This window comes from Phalacrocorax aristotelis, chromosome 10 (genome assembly GCF_949628215.1).
Source record: "Phalacrocorax aristotelis chromosome 10, bGulAri2.1, whole genome shotgun sequence".
Taxonomy (NCBI): domain Eukaryota; kingdom Metazoa; phylum Chordata; class Aves; order Suliformes; family Phalacrocoracidae; genus Phalacrocorax; species Phalacrocorax aristotelis.
The window spans coordinates 18,194,057-18,218,157 of record NC_134285.1 but is presented as its reverse complement, the minus strand read 5'-3'; the positions used below and the strand labels follow the sequence as shown (position 1 = coordinate 18,218,157).

General features: G+C 45.9%; 1 protein-coding gene across 5 annotated transcripts in view; it reads right to left on the bottom strand.

Annotated features, from left to right (window-relative positions):
- AMBRA1 (autophagy and beclin 1 regulator 1) overlaps positions 1 to 24,101 on the bottom strand; it is a 152,728-nt gene that overhangs the window by 5,758 nt on the left and 122,869 nt on the right. For all 5 annotated transcript variants that reach the window (XM_075105475.1, XM_075105471.1, XM_075105473.1 and 2 more), the window contains 2 exons: positions 6,617 to 6,709; positions 4,843 to 5,036 (listed from right to left, as the gene is read on the bottom strand). In XM_075105475.1, coding sequence (XP_074961576.1) covers positions 4,843 to 5,036; positions 6,617 to 6,709 — 287 coding nt within the window. The remainder of the gene's footprint in view (positions 1 to 4,842; positions 5,037 to 6,616; positions 6,710 to 24,101) is intronic.

Sequence of the window (24,101 nt, the reverse complement as noted above, 5' to 3'; positions counted from 1 at the left end):
GTAGTTAGTAGCCATGCTTGCAAATAAAGCTTCAAAATTAGAACTAAGTGCAAGCACTGCAGAGATATTTAAGTCTTCAGAGAACACAGAATAATGGCTCTGAGGTGTGAACTGACCCACTAATTCAGATGCCCAAAGATAAAAATATCAGCATTTTTAAATGAATTCGTTCCTTGCATAAGAACAGGAAAGGGAGGGTCACAGCACAGCATAACCAGCTATGAATAATCGTATCTCCCTTCGTGCCAGAAGAAATACTACTTTTCTCCCCAACGAAGCTCCGAAGCATGTTCATACTTCCTTCCCCAGGTAGCTAATCCAAACAACTCCACAGAGCCCAGAAAATACACAACTGCTTTGACTTGTAACGAATTTCTTAGCAATATCTCACCCTGGTGATTTGTAGGAGTGAAACTTACTTTTGTAATGAGAGTTTAAAGGTAGCCCCCATAATTTAATCCCAAGAGAGCCAGGTACTTGGAGTAGTTCACACCGTAAAGCCTTGCATAGTACATGCTTCTAGAACCTGATTCTATTTTTTTAGGTAGTGCTTTTCAGAGGGCTTTAAAGAGAAACCAAAATTTGCAGTTCTACAGCTCATACAATGCACACTTTACACATGGAGGGGCATAAGAAAGGCTAAAGGATCTACCTGTGTTTCTACTTGGAGAACGAGAGGCAGATCTGGAAGCTGATCCCTGGTGTCCTGGTTCCCATTTCCACACTAACACACAAAAGTCACATCACATCTGACAACAGCATTGCAAGAAAATGTTCAGCTAACATAAAACAACATCCTGCTTTTTTTTCATGAGGCTCAGCTGGGGACAGGGTATTCCTGCCCATGCAGCCCCCTGACACGTGTGCCTAATGTCTCAGATCAAGTAAATCGCATGCAAGCATGCTGACCCTGCTTACAAGTGCTCCTCAGGCATCCTCAGGATGCTTTGCTTATACCAGGGAAGTTTCACTTGCATGTGCTGTCTTTTTGCTACTAGCAGTTTGAACAGACTGAATCCCACAGACCCAAGCCTTTAATTTTACAACACTTTTCCCTCTCAAAAGTATCTGCTGCAACCTCTGAAAGCAGTTGGACATGATGGCTGGTGAGAAACGCTTCAACCAAATAGGTTAAACACTGTATATGGCATGACAGTGGTCAATATGTTGCTCCCCCAAAGACAGGCAAAGGAGCAATCCACTGACAGCAAGCCTTCTGATGGCTACAGTTTCAGTAGTTCCTGACACATGCCTACTTGCACAAGGAGCACTGAGCTAGCTATCTGAATTTAAAGCCCCCAAAACAATGCAGATAATAGGAAATGACAATTGCCTTTCAGTTATTTCCATCAAGTTTTTTTTTCTGGGGGGGAGCATGGGTTATTTTTTTATTTTTAAACAACTGGATTACCTAAAAGATGTATTGATACAGCGTCAATAGCCAGTGGAGAGCATGGATGCACAAAAACGTGACCGGCGCCTCTGCAAAGGTCCCTCTCCCTCAGCCTGCAGCACCTTTTGCACAGTTGCAGTCCGTGACAATTACTGCCACTTGCACCCTGCTCCACAGATCCAGCAGCCTGAAAAAGTGGCAGACACAGCCTGACCCAGTCTGGACTGGAAATTTTAATTTCTAAAGGTTAAAGCTTTGGCCATCAAATCTCATTCGGAATTTTTGTTGGTTTTTAAGTGAGATTTAATTTGCCAGCTGAATTCAGATCCCTCCCCCATCATACCTGTCTATTTGCAAGGGAGAGCACTGTATAACTCCCAACAGATTGTTTCTAATTAAGAGTGCCTCAAAGTTACAACTCCATCACTATTTCCACTATGTCTGTCAGCTTAAAAGAAAGTAGGAGACAGCTGAAACACTGTATTAGGCATTTCTTGGTATGTCTCCTAGTTTTCTCTAACTTCCTTTGATTTATGTGTGGCTTGGGAGCAGAGTTCACAAGGCAGCTATCAACTGCTGCAAAAGAAAAAGATACAGACATTAGAGAGATTCACTTCTAATAAAGTCATCATATACTCATTCCTCCAAAGGAGGCAGAAAGATAATCAGAACAGCAAAGTTCCCGCAGAGCTTTGCATGAGAAAAGGAAACTATTTATACCCGCACAGAGCTTAATTAGATTTCTGATGCAATTCTGCATACTTTTTTCTTTCTTTCTTTTTTTTTTTTTTTCCCTGTACAGTAAGCACATATCTGCAAGAAATGCCCTGAGCAGAATTCCCCACAACAGTGGGGCTGACAGGACATAGGACAGAAAGACACTCTTTGGGATAGCACTAGCCTTTCTTTTTCTTTCTCTTTTTTTTTTCTTTTGAAACGTTCAAGAGTTTTTTTTGTTTTGGTTTGGTTGTTTTGTTGTCATCCCCCCCGTAACAAGGTGGTAACTAGAACACTTTACATTACTCAGAATCACATCTGATTTATCCATTCTGCTGCTGATAATACTGCTAAGACTTTCCCTAGTGATTTAGATCTTTAAAGCCCCATACAAAACACTAATTAATCTTCGCAGCCTCTGGTGTACTGTACTATGGGAAGATTTATTCCTATTTGGCAGATGATTAATAATTTGCCCTAGGTCACACACCAAGTTAGTGGTAGCATATTTTTACCTTTTTTTTTTTTCCCCCCCTTTGTGTCCCTGACATCTAGGATCCTGCTATTAGGAAACACTGTTTCCCTTCCAACAGGGAAAGAGTTATGGTAGATACAGCGGCATTTTAGGTATGGCAGATACGGTGGGCAAATTAGCCAGCAGAAAAGCAGCACAGTGTGTATTCTAGCCTGCCTCAACACCCTGGACGGGCATCACAAGAGTGTAAGATGCTGGAAGAACAGTGACATTAAGGTTACAAGCAGCGCAGTGGGGCTCAAGCGTAATGTGAAGCATGAAGTCCGTTGAATGAACCAGACCACCAATGCCACAAGTCCCTGGCTGGCTGGTTGAGGTGTTGGTAACAGCAGCTGAAAATTTGTCTTTCTGCTTCATGATAGGTCCTTGTACTACTCCTCTGTCATGGATTACTGTTGGTTTTTTGGGTCCTACAGGCTCCTGATAGTTAATGACTTGCCAGTTCCCTGTTTTGAGCTGCTTTTGAGCCTTTGCACAGGAATTTCCACTGAGGACGCAACTGGCGTAAGAACTGGTCAACTACAGGGTAAGACTGCTTGGCTCTTCTACAGTGCACACGTCTGTAAAGATCCTTATACAGGAGACAGGAGTGTGACAGCTCATTTTGCAGGTGAGGCCACTTGCAAGGGGACATATGATAAGTTAGCATCTGAGCTAGAAATCACAGCAGATGTGGAACCTGCCAATCTTCTTCCAAGCAAGAAAGGAAGACAAAGAGAATTCTCTGTCTTAGGTGTTATCTACACTCCTTTTCTTCCAAATGCTACATGTGTTGCTTCTTTGTATAGATACCCTACCCAAGGCACTGGTAAAGGCTGACTCTTCCCCATCTCATTAATGGTCTAGTTAAAAACCGTTATCTAGATCTGAAAATTGAAAGGTTAATTAGAAAGAATGAGACAATGAAACCTTCAGACAATTACAGGACAGCAGCAGAGAGCAGCAGCACTGGAGAACTCCACTCGTTTAACAGAGCAGAGAAAGACCCCCAAGCCTGCAGCATCAGCCATCACGGCCTTGATGCAAGAAGGTCTCACACTGTACCCTCTTCTCAGTCTGCATTCCACTTTCAGTGGAAGAACCAGTTCCTACAAGTTCAGCATTTATCCAGGCATACTACGTTCCAGCCTTATTCACATACCCTCAACTATACTAACCTTCCAGAGAGGTTAATCTCAACTCCGCTGAGATAAGCAGATGGGAAACCCCACAGGTCAAGAATTTGCCACTTACCTTGGAACAGAAGAGCCGAGATCAGAGAAACGCAAAGCCTTATCACACATTATGGAGGCTGCACAGCAGAAGCTGTGGAAAAGTCACATGCCAAAAAGCATCTTTCAGAGTGACAAAGCACAAGCAGGCATACAGGCACAAACGGGCATGTCACGGGCTGTTTCCCAGAAACAAATGGGTTCATCATGAACCAACAACTTCAAAACTGTCTCCTTGATTTTCCCTTTCCTACAGATACACCGCCCAACTCCTTCCTAGCCAAGCCTTCAGAGTTGGATTCAACCACAATGCTACAGTATAGAGACATGAAGCCTGGACAAAATCATCATGCTTTCAAAAGATCAGTGACTTTATCATCATATAGGAATTGCACACCAGCTGCCTCCAGCTCTTTATGTGTTAGTAAGTTTTCCTGGAGTAGAAAAACAAAAGACATTTTTGAACAGCTGAGCTGGACACTCATCACACCTTCATCAACCAGACTAAACAGAATACTCATACCTGCTTTCTGAGAAGTGATTTACAGTATTTTATTTTGTATCTGGATGCTGAGCTTGTGAAGCCTGCACAGGTTTTAGATGCAGAGGTCGAAGGACCAAGCTAAACTTTAACACAGAGGGAGAAAGAATAATTCTTAACAGTTTGCAGCCATACTGATGGTTAGAGTTCAGGAGATTTTTGAGGAGTGATGCCAGTACAGCTGATTCTACAAAGACACAATGATCTGGAGAAGAGTTCATTTTGCCCTCTAAAAGCATGTGAATAAGACAACTTCTTTATTCATGGGGACAGAGATTCACTCTCCTGATCATCTTGGCCTGGCTACAGTCAAATTAGGCTGGAGAAATCTTTGCTGAAGAGATACCAAGAATGTCCAAATGCACTGATAGGATGTGGAATCTATGTGGAAATTCCTCATTCACCAGGTAAACTCTGACAGATAAATCATTGCTTGAACTCCTACCTTCCCCAGTCCCTGCAGAGGCGGATTCCTGCTCCTGTACTTCCCTCTCTGTCTGAGTTTCGGCATTCTGCAGCTGAGGCGCCAAGGTCTGGGTACCCTGCGAAGTCACAGAGGTGGGGGGGTTTCGGGGTTGCAGGCCTATGGCATTCATCAGGCCCATATCCCTGTCTGTCCTCCACGTGGCTCTGCTGGTTCTGAAAAGAGAGGAAAAACAAATAAGACCAGGAGCATTGGAGGCACCGTGCCCTGGCAAGATTGAAGCATCCATGTGAGCCTCTTCTTGCCTCCTCTCCAACCAGGCATGTACATAGCGGCTAGCAGATGGGGCTGGAAGAAACTGTGACCCACACTTATTTACACACACACAGACACCTCTCTCCAGCCTCAGCTGGCTGGTCTCTTGAGTTTTAAGTCCACTCACCCTTTCACAGAAGTAGCGTGTCTGACAGGCATAGATAGATATCCCTGCAGCATCACTAAGCCTGCACAACAACTCTGTCTCCAGGTCACTGTGTTGAGTAGGCAACATGACATGCAGCACAAGACCATAAATACATACATAACCTCCCTCTGCACGTTGGCAGGGCAGTTTTAACTCCCAAGGATGCAGCCTACATCCCTTCCCTCCTCTGGACCTTCTAGTTTGTGAACATGACTCATGGTTGCACTCCAGCAGACATATCTGCCCGTTCCAGTCAGACAAGAGAAATTCTGTCCTTAAAAGCAAAACAACAGGAACTACCTCAAGGCCCATTAGCTTCTCAGAAACAGTTGAAGTGTACAACACTACAAGAGCTGAATCTCGACAATGCTTGGATGCTCTTTCCAAAACTGACCTCTGGCTGTAAAAGCTGGGAATGGTAGAGATTCTAGGAAATATTGCCTCATTTACAACCTTTTTTTATAAAGTTTTTGAAACTTGCCATGTTTTTCTTGCTCTCTCTTTGTGCTAGCTCATTCTTGAGCAGTATTTCTGCCTTCAAGCTGCTCCTAAACCCATCATGCAAGACTGATATGTGCTGTCAAAAAACGTGAGTAGTGGCAATATCCACTCACATACTCACATGGCAGAGTAAAGAATCTCTACTGCTTATCTTTCACCCTCAATCAGACCAAAGCTGTAGGACAGCATAGATATTGCCCTGGTACACCAGCCTGGAGCTCACGAGTCAGAAACAAGACGGTCACCCTCTTGCTGAGAACAGTTGGCTTATGGAGAAGTACACATCACTGGGGCAAGAAACGAGGGACTGCAGCATCACTGTTGTGTCCAGAGTAACTAATGTGTGCATTGCCAGACAGACTGGATGAAACAGCCAATAGGGCTGTCAAGGGATTTAGGTTTATTTTTAGAGTTTATTGCTAAGAAACAACTGTCCCATGGCCAGAAACTAAAGGGATGAAAATCAGTCACCAGGACCACCCAATGGAACTCTGTGAAATGCCCACGGTACTTCAGTTATCCTCCAAAGGCCATTTACTGTGCATGGGGTTTTTGATGCATCAAGCCCCGGATGTTCCTCCTGCAGCTTGCTCACAGATGTTACCGAGGCCATGGATGACACATGTCCTTCACTATCACTGGCAGCACTTTTGGGCACTGAATGTCACTTGCTGGAAGCAGGTCAGGTGACCCAACTAGGCAGTGTCAAAGGGGAGAAAAATTGCATATGTAAAGCTGCCAGAGCTAAGGCAACAAAGAAGTGGTGCTGCCAGATGTAACAAAAGCAGCAGAAAGGGTCAGGTCTCTCTAACCCATACCCAGGAGACTCACCCAGGCCGCTCAGTGTTCCTAATGCTGGAATGCACAGCGAAGACGTTCTCATTCAGCTGGTCCCAGTGGTACTCAACTCCAGAGTTTAAGGCCCTTGAAACACCAAAGAAGGAAAAAATATTAGCATGACAGGACACTATTCCAGCTGGCACACATTATGTCCCCACAACACGAAGGTCGGCTCCTGCCCTACAGAAACTACAGATCTAGCTCAGTTCACATTTTCGCTAAAAGGGCTCATCACCATAAACAGCCTTGCAAACATGGAGCACTGTATTACCCAGATTGCTCTGGAATATTCCATTCATGTCAATTAAATATTAGTACTGAGGCACAGCAACAGGAGCAGAGAGATTTTCAGGAAATGTAGACAACTGTGTGTATAAAATCAGGTTACCTTAACTCCAAGTGACTAAACAATGAATTGGAACGGGATGATGAATTATCTCTGTGGTGCCTGCCAGCGTTTCCTGCACTAGGTAATGCTAAGTAAAACACTGCTCTTATGCGATGTCTAGTTCCTTCGCAAACGGTTCTCGTTCTACCTACCAATAAATCTCTCTACAGCCCTCTCACTGACAGTCACTGTGGAGCAATGGCAGACATAGAGGATATTTTAATAAGTTTCCACAAAAGAGTTTGTACTGGATCAACTATGCGTGTGTCCGGAAAGTCAAAAACTTTTTACAGCTAATGCTACCATGTTAACATAACAGCCAATGCTCTGGCAACCTTTCACTGTGCATTTCCCAAAACGATACGTGAAGCCAGGGCTGGCTAATCACTTCACAGGAACAGGCAAGGTTAACAATGTACAGCTAACCATCACGTTGTTAGTGAAGACTAAGGGCAATCACAGAAACTAAACCACCATAACCATAATGCTGTACTATTTCTAAGGCCCAACAGCTCTTAGACCGGCAGAGGATCAGAGGAAATTGAGCTTACCCTGTGCCATACAGAAACGTCAGAGGACAAGCACACACCATGCAGTCTAAGGCAGAGTGGAGATCTCCCACCCACTGCCGTGTCCCACCTCCAGCAGTATGGGCCGTATTACCATGGAAGAGACCTTCTCTACAGTGTTTTGCTACGCCATGCTGACACACCAGCTCCCTGTGAGCTGGCTTGGGGGTTTCAAAATGGTGCTTTATATCACTACACGGCTGCCACAGAGCAGCCCTGTGGAGAAGGACTTGCAGGTACTGGTGGGTGAAAAGTTGGACGTGAACCGGCAATGTATGCACAGCCCACAAAGCCAACCGTATCCTGGGCTGCATCAAAAGCAGCATGCCCAGCAGGTTGAGGGAGGTGATTCCACATAGACATGGTGGGATAGCTCGCATGACTGGAATGTGGTCACGGAAAGCTACAGGCTTTTCAGGAAAGACAGACCAGCAAGGAGAGGTGGGGTAGTTGCTCTTTATGTGAGGTGAGAGAGTGAGAGGAAATGGCTTCAAGCTGCGTCAGAGGAGGTTTAGATTGGATATTAGGAAAAAAAAGTCTTTCCTGAAAGAGTGGTCAGGCATTGGAACAGGCTGCCTGGAGAGGTGGTAGAGTCGCCAACCTTGGAGGTGTTTAAAAGACGTGTAGATGTGGCACTTCAGGGCCGGGATTAGGAGACATGGTAGTGTTGGACTGACAGTTGGACTTGATGATCCTAGAGGTCTTTTCCAACCTTAACGATTCTATGATTCTATTTGTTGGAAAAGCAACATCAGAATCACAGACTCACAGGTTGGAAGGGACCTCAGGGATCACCTAGTCCAACCTTTCTGGGAAGAGCACAGCCTAGACAAGATGGCCCAGCGCCCTGTCCAGACGACTCTTGAAAGTGTCCAACGTGGGCGAGTCAACCCCTTCCCTGGGGAGATTGTTCCAATGGTGACTGTCCTCACTGTGAAAAATTTCCCTCTGGTGTCCAATCAGAATCTCCCCAAGAGCAGCTTGTGTCCATTCCCCCTTGTCCTCTCCATGGGACTCCGTGTATAAAGGGAGTCTCCATCTTCTTTGTAGCTACCCCTTAAGTACTGGTACACGGTGATGAGATCCCCTCTGAGCCTCCTTTTCTCAAGGCTGAACAAACCCAGCTCTCCCAGCCTGTCCTCGTATGGCAGCTTCCCAGTCCTCTGGTCATCTTGGTGGCCCTTCTCTGGACCCCTTCCAGCCTGGCCACATCCTTTTTGTATAGCGGGGACCAGAACTGCACACAGCACTCCAGATGTGGCCTGACCAGCGCCGAGTAGAGCGGGATGATGACTTCTTTCTCTCTGCTGGTGAAGCCCTTTTTGATGCAACCCAGCACCCTGTTGGCCTTCTTGGCCGCAGCAGCCACTGTTTGCTCATGTTGAGCTTTCTGTCCACCAGGACCCCCAGGTCCCTTTCCACAGAGCTGCTCTCCAGCCAGGTGGATCCCAGTCTGTGCTGCACTCCTGGATTATGTTTTCCCAGGTGCATGACCTTACACTTCCCCTTGTTGACCTTCATAAGGGTCTTGCTGGCCCACTCCTCCAGCCTGTCCAGATCTCCCTGCAGAGCAGCTCTCCCTTCTGGAGTGTCTACTTCCCCACTCAACTTGGTGTCATCTGCAAACTTCATCAGGCTACACTTGATGCCGCTATCCAGATCACTTACAAAGATGTTGAATAACATTGGGCCCAATATCGATCCCTGGGGGACGCCACTAGTGACAGGTTGCCAGTTTGAGAAAGAGCTATTTACCACCACCCTTTGGGTGCGGCCTGTCAGCCAGTTCCCCACCCACTGCACAGACCCCTTGTCTAGGCCGTAACGCATTAACTTCTCCAGGAGGAGGCTGTGGGGGACCGTATCAAAGGCCTTGGAGAAGTCCAGGCGGACAATGTCCACCACCCGCCCCATGTCAACCAGGCAAGTCACTTTGTCCTAGAAGGCCACCAGGTTTGTCAAGCACGATCTGCCCTTAGTGAAGCCACGTTGGCTTTTCCCAATCACGGGCTTCATTTGACTTGTGATGGCCCCCAGGAGGATTCGTTCCATAACTTCCCCAGGGATTGAAGTAAGGCTGATGGGCCTATAGTTACCCGGATCCTCCCTCAAGCCCTTCTTGTAGATAGGGGTAACTTTTGCCTTCCTCCAGCCCTCTGGGACATCCCCCGTTCTCCATGACTTCTCAAAGATTATGGATAGTGGCCTTGCGATGATGTCAGCCAGCTCTCTCCACACCCTTGGGTAGATGGCATCAGAGCCCAATGATTTGTTGGGGTCAAGCTCCTGTAATAATTCATGTAATAATTCATGTACTAACTCTTCCTTCACCGATGGTGGGTCGGTGTTTGGATCAACCAGCAATTTCGTTCCCAAAGCCTGGGACCCGACAGTGCACGAATCAGAAGGTTCCTGCAGAGCATTGAGGACAACTTTGTGATGCAAGTGGTGGAGGACCCAACGAGGTGAGATGTGCTCGACCTTATAAAAAGCCTAGTTTGCTTGGTATCTGCAGCTATTAGACAATAAAGCTAAATTGTCCCACGCTCTTCTCCCACTTCTTCCACACTTCTTCATACTTTCCAAAGTACAGGCATGGTCCCACAGCCCCTGTGTGACTGGTATTCCAGTCTCTCTGCAGGGGCAAAGAAGTGGCTCAGGATTAACAGCTGACACTCCCTACTCCAGCAGCAAGCATCCTCACCCCTACCTTTCAGCAGATTCTTCCCTAGACCAGCTAACCAACTTACCCTCTCCCAACTCCACCGCTTGCAAAAGATTTCCAGCGATAAAGCCCCCAGCACAATCTTTGTTCTCTTTTGCACGCATCTGCATCTCTCTGACCTGGAAATCACATCTGCCTCTCCAGCCTCCAGGCCAATATCCAGCTTGCTCCCCATTGGGTCTTCCAGCCTTTGGATGATTGATTGAGGCTACAGAAGAGATGTTTCAGGCTGCATCAAAGTACAGCGAGGAAAGCAAATAATCTGAACTTAACAGAGGGAACTGGTTGGGCACTATCTTTGTATAAAAGATCATCAATTCCCTTCTCAACAGGCAAAGATTTCATCAAAGAAATGCTGCTATTATATGGGTTAAGTGCCAGTTTTAAGACTATGCCTTCATTAGAAACTTGATCACATATGGCACCTTAAACCAACTTAAGTACACAACAAGATGTGTGTCACAACCACAGTCACCTTGGTTTAAATCAGATTTACAACTAAGCTTAAAGATTCGCACTGGTTTAACCGCACCTATTTAAAACAGTGCGATCTCCCTTTTCAGAAAGCCTAAAGGGTTTTTAACTCCCATTGCAAAATACCGCTTGAATTTTGTAAATTAGCAAGCCTTTCACAGTACATCTCCCGGGAGATTTGCAAATCAAGGCCTGACTATTCATTTCACAGAAGCAGAGCTTACGCTGGAGAAATGAATATTTTTCAGGCAGCGTAAGCATTTAACTTTTGCTCCATCAAACTCTAGATATGGAAATGCTGGAAGCACTTTACGTTTTCCAAGGCATAAAGTAGAAGCTCTGCGTAGCATGGAGCATGTTGCCACTTGGATGTGGATGCAGTAAGGAGAACATTTGTTGCCCAGGGCTTCAGGGTGAAAAATTGCAATTCTCCACACTGCGTCAGTCATGGGCAGCGAAGTCCACTTAGTCAAGTTCTTATTTTCTTCCTTTTTATGGATGTCACTAAGCTCTCTAAGCCCTCCCTGAAAATTTCCATTAGCTTTGCTAAATGTAGAGCTGCTCACAGCCTGGCTTTCCCAGCAGGGATCTGTCCGAGATGGACTTTTCCTTCACGCCTGTGTCCAGCTCACATTATTAACGAGCTTGGAGAGGATGAAGGGCACAGACTTTCATGCTTTGCTGGAAGTCAAGTAAGGATTCAGAGTGGAACCCATTAAGTAACAAGAGCCAACAACTTAGGCAGCACAGCCTCTCCTGCTGCATGGAGGTATTACCTACATAGTTCAGGTACATCCCCCTGAAGAAACTAGGACCAAGCTCTAGGAATTAACGACAAAATTATTCATATGTGACAAGAAAGCTGAAATACAATTTACTGCATAGGCTTAACCAGTATTTGAAAAGTAAAATGACAAAGCATAGGTCAACACAAACCGAGACATCTGGGTAACCCCTCAACTGGCATATCCAAAACTGGCAGTTGAAGAGGAGGAGGGATTAGGACAAAATTTCCCCACCTTTGCCATAACAATATAGCTCAGGAGCGAGATGGCAAGACAAAAAAAGCCCCCATAATTTGCAAGTAGAGTATGCATGTCCAGGAAAGCATAGATAGCACTTACTGTCTTTTCACTTAAACCATCCCCAATACTGAAGAAAGTGGCAGCAATGGGTAAATGCACTGCTCTCCTCCTTCAAATCCTGCCACGTGGAAACGCCCAAAAGTAGCACATTTGTCTGCTACAGCACTGAATTAAATTTTGATTAAGACATTGCTGCCTGCATTCCCATCTAAAAAATATCAGCACAACCCCATTACCAGCATGAAAATTGTGGCAAGCCCAACATGGAGAAAAATAGCTACAAAGTCATGCCATGCAGCATGTAGCTAGGTTAATATCTGGTTTTCATGCTGTCAAGGTTTGCTTTCTCCACAAAAGAAATTACTCTTTAAAGCTCATTTCTCAAATATACTGTCCATTCAAGATCACTAAGTGCAAGCATACAAAACCAGGTTACTTTACAAAGGATTTGAGCTCCCCAAGAGGTGCTTTCTTCCCTTTGTGTGAACTTGTCATTCTTAAACCATTCCAACTGTATCAAGGAAATATAGCGAGCTACAGAGAACATGGGGACACTATGCTAAGGATCAGGACTCCATTGTCCTGGTTTGAGAAGGAAGCAGCAGCACATGGTATCTCATGCAATGCAACACTCGGCCGGATTCCAGATGCATCCTTGTCAGCAGCTCATTATCTCTTCTGCCAGTGTGTGATGATCAGCACAGCAAGCCTGGCTCCCATGATTAGCTAGGCAATGGTATTGTTAGTACAAGGCAAAGTTTGGCACTCCCAGCAGCTGCCTGAATAGGAAAACAATAATTTCTAACACCCAACTTCACAAATATTTAGCTTTCTGTGCAGGCGATGAGCCACGCGCAGAGACAAATCCAAGTGAAAATTGGCTGCAGTGCAAACTGTATGGAACCAGCAAATGGGATTCCTGGAGTAGCTCTGCTGGGTAGTAATTCCCTTTGACCAAGGAAGAGGTAGCAGCTTCACTGGCACCGGCCTACTTTAGAGCACATCCTTGGAGTACAGCTCATGTAGGTCTAGCCAGGGGAAGAGCATGAGACCGAGTATAGGAATTCCTAACAAGATAAGTCATACAGAACACAAGATCTGCACTTTACATATTAAATTATCCTATTCATCACATTCAGAGGAACAATGGAAAGATCACCCGTTCTCTGCGACTAGCAGATGGTGCGTTTTTACTCCTTACACTGATACAGCCCCCTAATTTTCCAGAATCCTGCAAGCTTCACCCGCCTAGAAACCAGCAACCATGAAGATACACATCCTGACGCTTACCTGAATTGCCAAAAGAACTGCAGAAACCGGACAGCAAGCAGCTTTGTGCAGCTGGTAGCCAGGTGCCTACTTCAGGGAGGATGCCAAGTGAACTCAGAACACTATGCAAGATGACTGGCCGTGTTTATTTGATTGTGCAGTCCTGCCAGCTAGGTTAAATACTGGGATTTTTGAAGAGGGTCTATTCAAACTCCCACTATTTAAATGAGGTCAGCCTTATAAACTCTGTCTCAACAGTGTGAATATGCACAAGTTTGCAGGATCACTACAGCTAAAACTCAAGTGACTTCCAGGAGTCAGCATTCATAACCTACCTCCAGTCTGTGTGAAGCAGATGAGCAGTCTCATGAGTTGAAATGGAGGACACAGGCACAGGTAGCATAATAGGATTTTGTTTTACATTCCAAGGGAGAAAGTCTTAAATTAAGAATCAGTCTTTCAACACATTCCTCAGGAGTGAAAAATGGCAATTAAGCACCAAGACAATGACAGAGCAGAACGAAAGATTTTTGTATGAAACTCTGGATGTTCAATTATCTTGCGACCCAAGTGCAAATACTGAAGTTGAGAGTGCTGCACTTAAGGGACACAAAGCCACATAGCAAAACCTGTGTTAAGAATAAGGACAAGAGAAGTCCTTCAAAGACAGCCTTCATGCCAGTATCAATTCTCCTACCAAAATGTCACAACAGTATTTCAAAGCAGCTTTTCCCAGAGCTTTTTTACACCACGCTCAGCATGACCTAGGAAGCTCTAAGTTGTGCCTGAGAGAAAATGGGGAACCTTCTTAGTCCCAAACATGACTCCTGCACTACTGATTTTGTAACTAGACATCAGCTACTTTGACATCTAGAAGAGATCTACCCCAGTTTGGAGGGGGCATACTGAGGCCCTCATTAAATGCTAAATATTTGAATTAATGCATTACTGTAAGCAGATGGACAAAACATTCATGCAAGGAAGACCCAGAGTTAAGATTTGCTCCTACAACAGTGGTAAGATTTTTGTGTATCATACAGTGTGCTACACAGTAGTTTTAGCACTATTAAAAAAAAACAAACAACAAACACACACGTTTATGTGAATAAGAACATGCCACCCAGGCCATAGCCTGGAATAAAGAAGGCAGAAATAGACCAAATAGGTATTTCCTGAATTTTCACTGATTTTCTTCTCACTCAAAATCCTGCCAGTATTCCATGGTATCCTTCACTTACCTGGCTCCAACCACACCAAGCAGTATGTAGGGATCCTCTGGAAGGTGAGTAACAGGGTCCAGAACACAGAGCTTTAAATTACTTAAATAAGGACAATTTAGCTTGGTGTCACCTTAAACCAAGCTCTAAAGATGGGTAACTTGCTAGAAGTCCTCTAAAAACCTAAAGGCTCGTTAATTGCTCGTTAAGTGATTACAGGCAGACTCTACTCCAAATAAGCTTTGAACCCTCAAGAATATCTTAAGCTGTTTATGATCTATCAGCTCTTCCAGTGCCTTAGACAATTTAGGACATTAGGATTCTCTGGGGGAGTGCAAATTGCTTAAGCCTTCTAAGGCCTTAAACATCTTAAACTGCTACAAGTCTCGAGAGCCAAAGTCACTCCTTAGTCACCTTTGAACTTCCACTAGCGTTTTAGCAGAAACTAACATTCACACTGGTTTAAAGGCAACTTGGAAGTAGGGGTCTTTTGTAGATCTTATGACAACAAACTAAACCAGGAAAATTGATTTAGAATGGGAGAAATCAAGTTCAAAATAAATGTTTAAAATTAGCAAGCATAGCAAATACTTTTTTAAATAGGGCATTATGATGTGCACGTACAAAGCTGCTAAGCTCCAGAACCAAGCTCTTGGCTTGGTCTGTTCTCAGTGAGATCCACAGGGCAAGCCAAGTTTTATATTTTTGATCTTCAGCAGCTTTGAAATTAGCCGACTAAGAAGTGTTGTGTTTAGCACACAGGGGAAACGTTCTCAAAAATTAAAAAAAAAGGAGAAAGAGAGAGAGAAAATCAACACAAACCCCAAATCCACAATTATTACTCCAATTATTCACAGTTTGTAGACATTAAGTTGAGACCATTTACAGAACCAGATAGCTTGGGGATTTAAAAAAGGGAAAGATAATGGAGAAAAAGTTGGCTGTTTTATTTGCTAGCTAGATCCTCTACAGTCTTGCTAGAAAGCACGGGCATAAGGGATAATGAATAAAACTCCACAAATAAACTGGATCAAAGACCAGAAAATTAATTATCTTATTGGAAAGCCAAGGTAGTAAACAACTGAGCAAGGAAGGTCTAGTATAGACCTGCGGAGAAAACAAAAGGTTATAAGAAAGCAGGACGGACTGGTGCTACCAAAGAGGTAAAAGGCATTCTAAAAATACACAAGGAAAATGGTACTAGAATGAAAAAGTCTATTCATCAGCAAGGCTAAGGACAAAAATCAATGATGACTCGAAGTGGACAAGATACCGAATTTTCTCTCTGAAGTCTCCAGTTAAAAAAATATCCAAGGGTACTTGTGCAATTAGGGAGTAAGAAAAGAAGGCAGACGTAGCAGCTAATTGCACTCATTAAAGCGGAGGTGGGGGAGATTGAGTTAACTTTTTTTGAGCCATTCACTCCTGATTTTGAACACCTTACAAAAAACTGAGGAAGTGACAAAAGGCCAAAAAAGCCAACTTAACAGCATTCTTAAAAAAAAAAAAAATCCATACTTAAATTGACAATTACTCTTTTCTAAGCATAACTTTTATTCTTAAAGACAGTAACATAACAAAGAGAAAAAAGAAGATATATGAAAACAAAGAAAGAGTGAGCCACATGCAGTAGGCAGTAAGTCAAATAATTGCTTGCATGAAATTTAAATGCTTTTGTAGATAGAATTAGAAAAAAGTAAGGGAAGAAAAGGCAGCAGGTGTGATCTGAATAGATATAAGCAAAGCATTTGGTAGTTGTTTTTAGAGTGGCCATACTCTTAGAAAGATTGCTACCCAATCTGAGAACCAGTAAGGACCTCCAGAAGCCCAGTGACATAATACACACACTGATAAGTAGCAGGTTAAGCTTCTTTAACACTGAGCTCTGTACCAAGTTCCCTTTCTCATGGTGGAAAATAAATGTCATTAACTAGTCAGTGCTTCAGCATATCTTGAAGAATTGGGTGAGGGAAATGAACTTGCTAATAACTGAAGACTTAAAACCGCTCTCAAAATTTATCTCTAAGATTCATAGACATATTAAATGGAATTTTATGAGGGCATCTTCCACCTAATGCCATCATTCGTCTTGGATATCAAATTCACATACAGAAACAGAAATAGAAATGGAATAAAAAACAATATCAGAATGGAGATACTGTTTCAAGCCTCCATATTGCCAGTCTACTTCTCTTGCATCTGCAATGACTGAGCCTCCTGGCAGTCAGGATACCTAGGCTTCCCTGCGCAATTTGGAAATAATTAATTTCATTTTTTTCTTAAATGCATGCATGAATAACAAAATCCAAATATAAGCTTTCGGGGTGCATCTTCAGTGCAAAATCGGCCATCTTCCCTCCCTTTTCAGTCCTTTTATCAATGAAAATCATCTTTAGAAAATGCAATTTATCTTGTGGATAACAGGCAGCAAAAATCCAGGACATGCATTTGCTTAAATGGCCGTGGTCAAAGGCCACTGTGCAGATGCTGCCTTTCAAAAGGTCATTTGCAGGGAGGACTCAAGCATAACCAGATCTCTAGCCACCCCAGTTAAGAGTTGTGAAAGCATTCCCTGTGCAGGGTTGCTAACATCCCTCTGTTACTGGCAAAGGGAGACAGCTCCTCCTTCAGTCTCCTTGTTTACTCCACCCTCCAGAAGCTATTCTTAAAAGGCAAACAATGCACCAGGGCTTTACGCTGCTGGGGTGCATCGTTGCTAGAGGCTGAAGAGCCTGAAGAATGGAGCCAGCCAGCAGAGAAACATGATGCACCAGGCAGCTGGACAGACCACCATCTTTTTAGCATTGCTGATAACTAGATGCAGACACATTGTCCCCATTACTAGATGAGAGGATATGCAATTCTCAGAGGAAAAAAACCTGGACTGGCATGGACAGGCAATTGCAGTGATCCTCTGCAAAGCATAGGGATTTATCGCGAAGAGAGTTTTCTCAGAATAATTTCACATTAGAGGCAGATCTCACCACAAAGTATTAAAATATGCACACTGCATAGCACTGAATCAATTTGAGACTCTCCACACCTACTTCCCAACAAGATAATTCCAAAGGATGCTGCCTCTGAACCAGATACATCTTTAGGGGGTATTTTAATTCAATTACCAGAGGCTCCATCTGCTGAAGAAACCCTTCCTCTCTTGTGGATGCCTGCATTATATAGCTAGCCCTATACAAGGTGCTTTGAGTGCGTGGTTTTGAAATGGTTTTCTCAGAACACTGAGGTTTTGGGGTTCGTATTTTCAAAAGCATGTGAGCACTGAGCCCTTCCTGAACCTGCTCCTGAGCAGGGGTGCTGGGCACTCAAGATGAAATAAGGAACAACCGATATTTGGACCCCTTGCCTTCCTCCCATGGCAGTCCTCCACAAGAGAAGCCAGCAGAGGTATTAAGCAGCATGCAGTCTGCTCCTCAATTTCGGTCTCACCTGTTCATGTTCTACATGACAATGTTTTAGAAGTCCCACATGGGGTGGTTCTAAATGGGAAAGCTCTTGTTAGGATGTGACCAGATAGGAAAGGTTATGAGCACTAAAAACCAAATTGCTTTTTAATTCAGTAGAGGTGTTTCTACTGTACAAGACACTGTGGATTTCATTCCATGCTACAAAAAACAAAGATTCATGAACTGAATCAAACCTTGAGCTATTCAGAGCCAAGACAGACATACAAACTGCAGTGAGCATTAGCACCCGTCACAGTTACAAAGGACGTAACTATTAACAAAGGATGTAAGCCTTGGGGAGGCTACAAGCACTAGCAGCCACACAGAAAAGTCAGCGTCGCAGCAGGACAGCAGAGGGGTCAGGGGAATTCACACTGCTCTGCACCACCTCTTGCGACAGACCTCCAGGGCACAGCGAGTAGTAGTACACACTAGTTCACTTCATCTGCTAAGTGGAATACCAGCTCAAGTGGTACGCCTAAAGGGATTCCCGCCTTCATGTGGCATTGTTCTCCCAATGAATATTAGTGTCATGAATTTAGTGTCATGAATTTAGTGTCCTGATTTAGCTTAATGGCGCCCACCCTTTAAAAGGTGGCAGCCTCAGAGCCTTTCAATACCACACTTCTGGACTGAACACAAACTCATCTTACATCTAAGAAGTGCAGACTACCATGCGGTAATGTGGAGCCATGCGCAAGGAGGCAGCAAACTTGTGATCTAATATGTATGCAAATCTATCAGTTGGCAACCGTCTATACACTGAAACATGACTAGAGTGAACTAAAGGACACTCATAAAAAGATCAGGCTGACACAGAATCACAGAATGGCAAGGGTGGGAAGGGACCTCTGGAGATCATCTTGTCCAAACCCCCTGCTTGAGCAGGCACACCCAGAGCAGGGGGCACAGGAACACATCCAGGCAGGTTTTGAACATCTCCAGGGACGGGACTCCACAGCCTCCCTGGGCAGCCTGTGCCCCTGCTCTGGCACCCGCACAGGGAAGCAGGTTTTTTTCTCATGTTTAGCTGGAACTTCCTGTGTTCCAACTTGTGCCCGTTGCCCCGTGTCCTGTCATTGGGCACCACTGAAGAGTCCAGTTCCATCCTCCTGACACCTGCCCTTTAGATATTTAAGTATTGACAAGATCCCCCCTCAGTCTTCTCCTCTCCAAGCTGAACAAACCCATGTCTCTCAGCCTTTGCTCATACGGTTGATGCTCCAGTCCCCTGATCATCTTGGTAGCTCTCTGCTGGGCTTGCTGCAGCAGTTCCCTGTCCTTCTTAAACTGGGGGGGCCCAAAACTGCACACAGTACTCCAAATGTGGTCTCATTAGGACAGAGTAGAGGGGGAGGATAACCTCTCTTGATCTGCTGCCCACACCCCTTTTAATGCACCCCAGGATACTGTTGGCCTTCTTGGCCATTGCTGGCTCATGGTCAGCTTGCTGTCCACCAGCACTCCAAGGTCCTTCTCAATAGAGTCACTTTCCAGCAGGTCCCCCCCAGCCTGTACCAGTGCATGGGGTTGTTCCTCCCCAGGTGCAGGACCTTGCACTTGCTTTGGTTGAATTTCATGAGGTTCCCCTGGGCCCAGCTCTCCAGCCTGCCCAGGTCTCACTGGATGGCAGCACAGCCTGCTGGTGTATCAGCCACTCCTCCCAGCTTGGTATCACCAGCCAACTTGCTGAGGTTACGCTCTATCCCATCATCCAGGTCATTGATGAATATATTGAACAGGGCTGGGCCCAGCACAGACCCGTGGGGAACAGCACTAGTTACTGGCCTCCAAACAGGCTCTGCCCCGTTGATCACGACCCTCTGAGTTCTGTTGTTGAGCCAGTTCTCTATCCATCTTACCGTCCACTCATCCAACCCACATTTCCTTAGCTTGCCTGTGAGGATGCTATGGGAGATACTGTCAAATGCCTTACTGAAGTCGAGAGACGCAACACCCACTGCTCTCCCTTCATTGACCCAGCCAGTCACAGCATCATAGAAGGCCATCAGGTTGGTCAAGCATTATCTTCCCTTGGTGAATCCATGCTGACTACTTCTGATAACTTTGTCTTCTATGTGCCTCATACCTCATACACACTGCAACCTGTTTCCAATCAACATCTGAAGGGCAAAACTTTGTTACCAGAACTCTCACGTGAGCCACAGACCTGAGTACACCTGCTCCAGCCTATCACCACTGCAACTGGTTAAAAAGCAACAAGACATGCATGAAGACACTGACACCACATATGATCTACGGCATTCCACTCATTTATCTATGCACCTGCAGGACTTGCAGACGCCTTTCTTCATATCAGCTTCCTGCACTTTGTGCTCTGTCCCCAGCAGTCACTTCCATAACCTTCTCCCAGTGACGCCTCTTACATGGTGGCTGACAATTTTTTCAAACAAAAAAGAAAGATAAGACTAGTGAAAAGTAAATAGCTTGTCCTGGTAGTTCCTTGCAGAGGAGGTTGTTTCCAAAAGCTGGGTTTCAGTAATTCAGTAATTCAGCAGGAAAAGTAACTAAGTTTTAAACAGATCATAGAGACCTGCTCTAAGGTGGAGAGTGTGTTTATCTGCAAGCAGGTGAAACCAGCAGCTAAACAAGCAAAAGAAAAGAACATATGAGGGACAAACACTGCTGAACACCAGCTCCACCACCTTTGTTACTGTCATGGTTTTAGCTGGGATAGAGTTAATTTTCTTCACTCTAGCTGGTGTAGTGCTGTGCTTTGAAATTAGCATGGAAAAAAAAAAACCTGCTGAGATAACACACAGATGTTTCGGCTGCTGCTGGGTAGCGCTTATACTAGTCAAGGACATGTCCAGCCTCCCATGCTCTGCTGGGTGCACAAGAAGCTGGGAGGGGAGGGGGCACAGCCAAGAGAGCGGATTCAAACTGACCAAAGGGATATTCCATATCATGTAACGTCATGCCCAGTATGCTACCTGGGAGGGGCTGGCCGAGGGAGGGGGGAGCAATCGCAGCTCAGGGACGGGCAGCGTCGGTCGGCGGGTGGGGAGCGGCTGTATCGTTTGTGTTTCCGTGGTTTTTTTTTTATCCCTGTTTTCCCTTTCCCTTCCTTTTCCCTTTTATTGTATTAACATTATTGTCAGTATTATCATAATCATTTATCATTATCATTTTATTGTAATCATTAAACTGTGCTTATCTCAACCCACAAGTTCTTTTGCTCGTCCGATTCTCTTCCCCATCCCACAGGGGTGGGGGGGGGTGAGCGAGCGGCTGCGTGGTGTTCAGTTGCCAGCTGAGGCTGAACCACGACAGTCTATTTTTTGGCGCCCAACGTGGGGCACGAAGGGTTTGAGATAATAACAGTTGCTGGTCACAGCACTGATTCATCTGCTCGCAGTATTAGTTTGTCCAGTCTTTACCATGCTGATTGTAAAGTACATGTTAAAACTTGCTGTTGATTTTGTCAGTTTATTAGAGATATTTTGCCTAGGAGACTTGTTATTAAAACACTGGCCTTGACTGTTATCGGTTATTTAGGTTTTGCATGGAAGCCGTTACTGTTCTACAGCTACCACCTCATGGAGGCAATTAGCAATTATACCTCCTCCTCTGAGGAGTTTTTTATGGAGGAAATACAGAATGGCACCGTAGCTACCATCTTATGTAATGCCTCCTCCTTCATTACAACAACTTTTCAGTATCTTGAACATCCTTGTGTAGTTAAGATACATCTGTTGATATTGCTTTGGCAGGTGGTATCAGATCTGTCTAAGGTTAGTAAGCAAGTTAAGAATATAATCCAGAGATCTGTCCCAAGGCTCGATAGCTATGCGTGGCAGGGTATGTGGGAAAGTATGGGCAAATGCCTAAGACGGTGGGCACCCCCCGTGGTGTGGGACTTCACCCCTGAACAAGTGCAGAATCCTGAAAATTAGTAGAACATTTGGAGGAAGTATGTTGTCACCCTGGCAATTCCAGAGAGATACAAATCACTGCCATGTGCTGGGGCCTGGCTTATGCCTATCGAGCCCTATTTAACACTATTCAGTACCCCCAAGGGAAAGAGAAGGGAGCTACTCCAACCCCCGTGACAAGCACTGCGGCCACTCAAACCCCCACGACAGACACCGCAGCTACTCCAACCCCAGAGACAAGCACTGCGGCCACTCAAACCCCCACGACAGACACCGCAGCTACTCCAACCCCAGAGACAAGCACTGTGGCCACCCAACCCGCCATGACAGATACTGCAGCTGCTCCAACCCCCGTGACAAGCACTGCGGCCACCCAACCCGCCATGACAGACACCGCAGCTACTCCAACCCCAGAGACAAGCACTGTGGCCACCCAACCCGCCATGACAGATACTGCAGCTGCTCCAACCCCCGTGACAAGCACTGTGGCCACCCAACCCGCCATGACAGATACTGCAGCTGCTCCAACCCCCGTGACAAGCACTGCGGCCACCCAACCCGCCATGACAGACACCGCAGCTACTCCAACCCCAGAGACAAGCACTGCGGCCACCCAACCCGCCACGACAGATACTGCAGCTGCTCCAACCCCAGTGACAAGCACTGCGGCCACCCAACCCGCCACGACAGATACTGCAGCTACTCCAACCCCCGTGACAAGCACTGCGGCCACCCAACCCCCTATGACAGACACCGCAGCTACTCCAACCCCAGTGCCAAGCACTGCGGCCACCCAACCCGCCATGACAGACACTGCAGCTGCTCCAACCCCAGTGACAAGCACTGCGGCCACCCAACCCGCCATGACAGATACTGCAGCTGCTCCAACCCCAGCGACAAGCACTGCGGCCACCCAACCCACCACGACAGACACTGCAGCTACTCCAACCCCAGCGACAAGCACTGCGGCCACCCAACCCCCTATGACAGATACTGCAGCTACTCCAACCCCAGCGACAAGCACTGCGGCCACCCAACCCACCACGACAGATACTGCAGCTGCTCCAACCCCCGTGACAAGCACTGCGGCCACCCAACCCGCCACGACAGATACTGCAGCTGCTCCAACCCCAGAGACAAGCACTGCGGCCACCCAACCCCCTATGACAGATACTGCAGCTACTCCAACCCCAGCGACAAGCACTGCGGCCACCCAACCCGCCACGACAGATACTGCAGCTACTCCAACCCCAGTGACAAGCACTGTGGCCACCCAACCCCCTATGACAGATACTGCAGCTACTCCAACCCCAGTGCCAAGCGTTGCAGCTAAACCAGAGGACCAACCTGTGCCAGTATCAGTCGCCCCTATACGCAAGAAGAAATCATGGAAGAGAAGGTCAACTTGTTTAGAAAGAGATTTCGAGGAACCAGGGCCATCACGAGAAGAGGAGGAGGAGGAGGAAGCATGTGCACAAGAAACGGAAACTACCCGATCTCTATCCTTGAGGGAGTTGCGGGATATACGGAAAGATTTCGGGCGTCATTCAGGTGAGCACGTTATCACCTGGCTGCTCCGATGCTGGGATAATGGGGCCAGTAGTTTGGAATTAGAGGGGAAGGAAGCCAAACAACTGCGATCCCTCTCTAGGGAAGGGGGCATTGATAAAGCAATTGGAAAAGGAACACAAGCCCTCAGCCTCTGGAGGCGACTCCTGTCTGCGGTGAGAGAGAGGTATCCCTTCAAAGAAGATATTGTATTTCGCCTAGGAAAATGGATGACCATGGAGAAAGGCATTCAGCATCTAAGGGAATTAGCCGCGCTTGAGGTGGTTTATGGTGACCTGGACGATCAACGGTCCTCCAAAGATCCAGATGAAGCCGAGTGCACACGACCCGTGTGGCGGAAGTTTGTACGGAGCGCACCATCTTTGCATGCAAACTCATTGGCAGTGATGTCGTGGAAAGATGACGAGACACCAACGGTGGCTGAGTTGATTGATAGACTCCGGGAATATGAAGCGAATCTCTCTTCCTCACTCGTCTCTGCTGTTGAGAAACTGTCCCGAGAGTTCCAGCAACTCAAAGAAGACATGTCCTACTCCCCACCAGTACGGACCAGTATCTCAGCCATTAGGAGTAATCGTCCCTTGGCTCAAGAGAAGGGATACACACGACGGGGCACCCTATGGTTTTACCTGCGTGATCACGGAGAGGACATGAAGAAGTGGGATGGAAAACCTACCTCAGCCTTAGAGGCACGGGTACGTGAGCTGCAAGGGAGAACAATTACTCAGGGGAGTTTCTCCAGGAGAGCTGCTGCCCCAGTTTCCCGTAAGCAATTCTCCAGACAGAGGAGCAGAAGTGCTGATGTCCCGACTGATCTTAACAG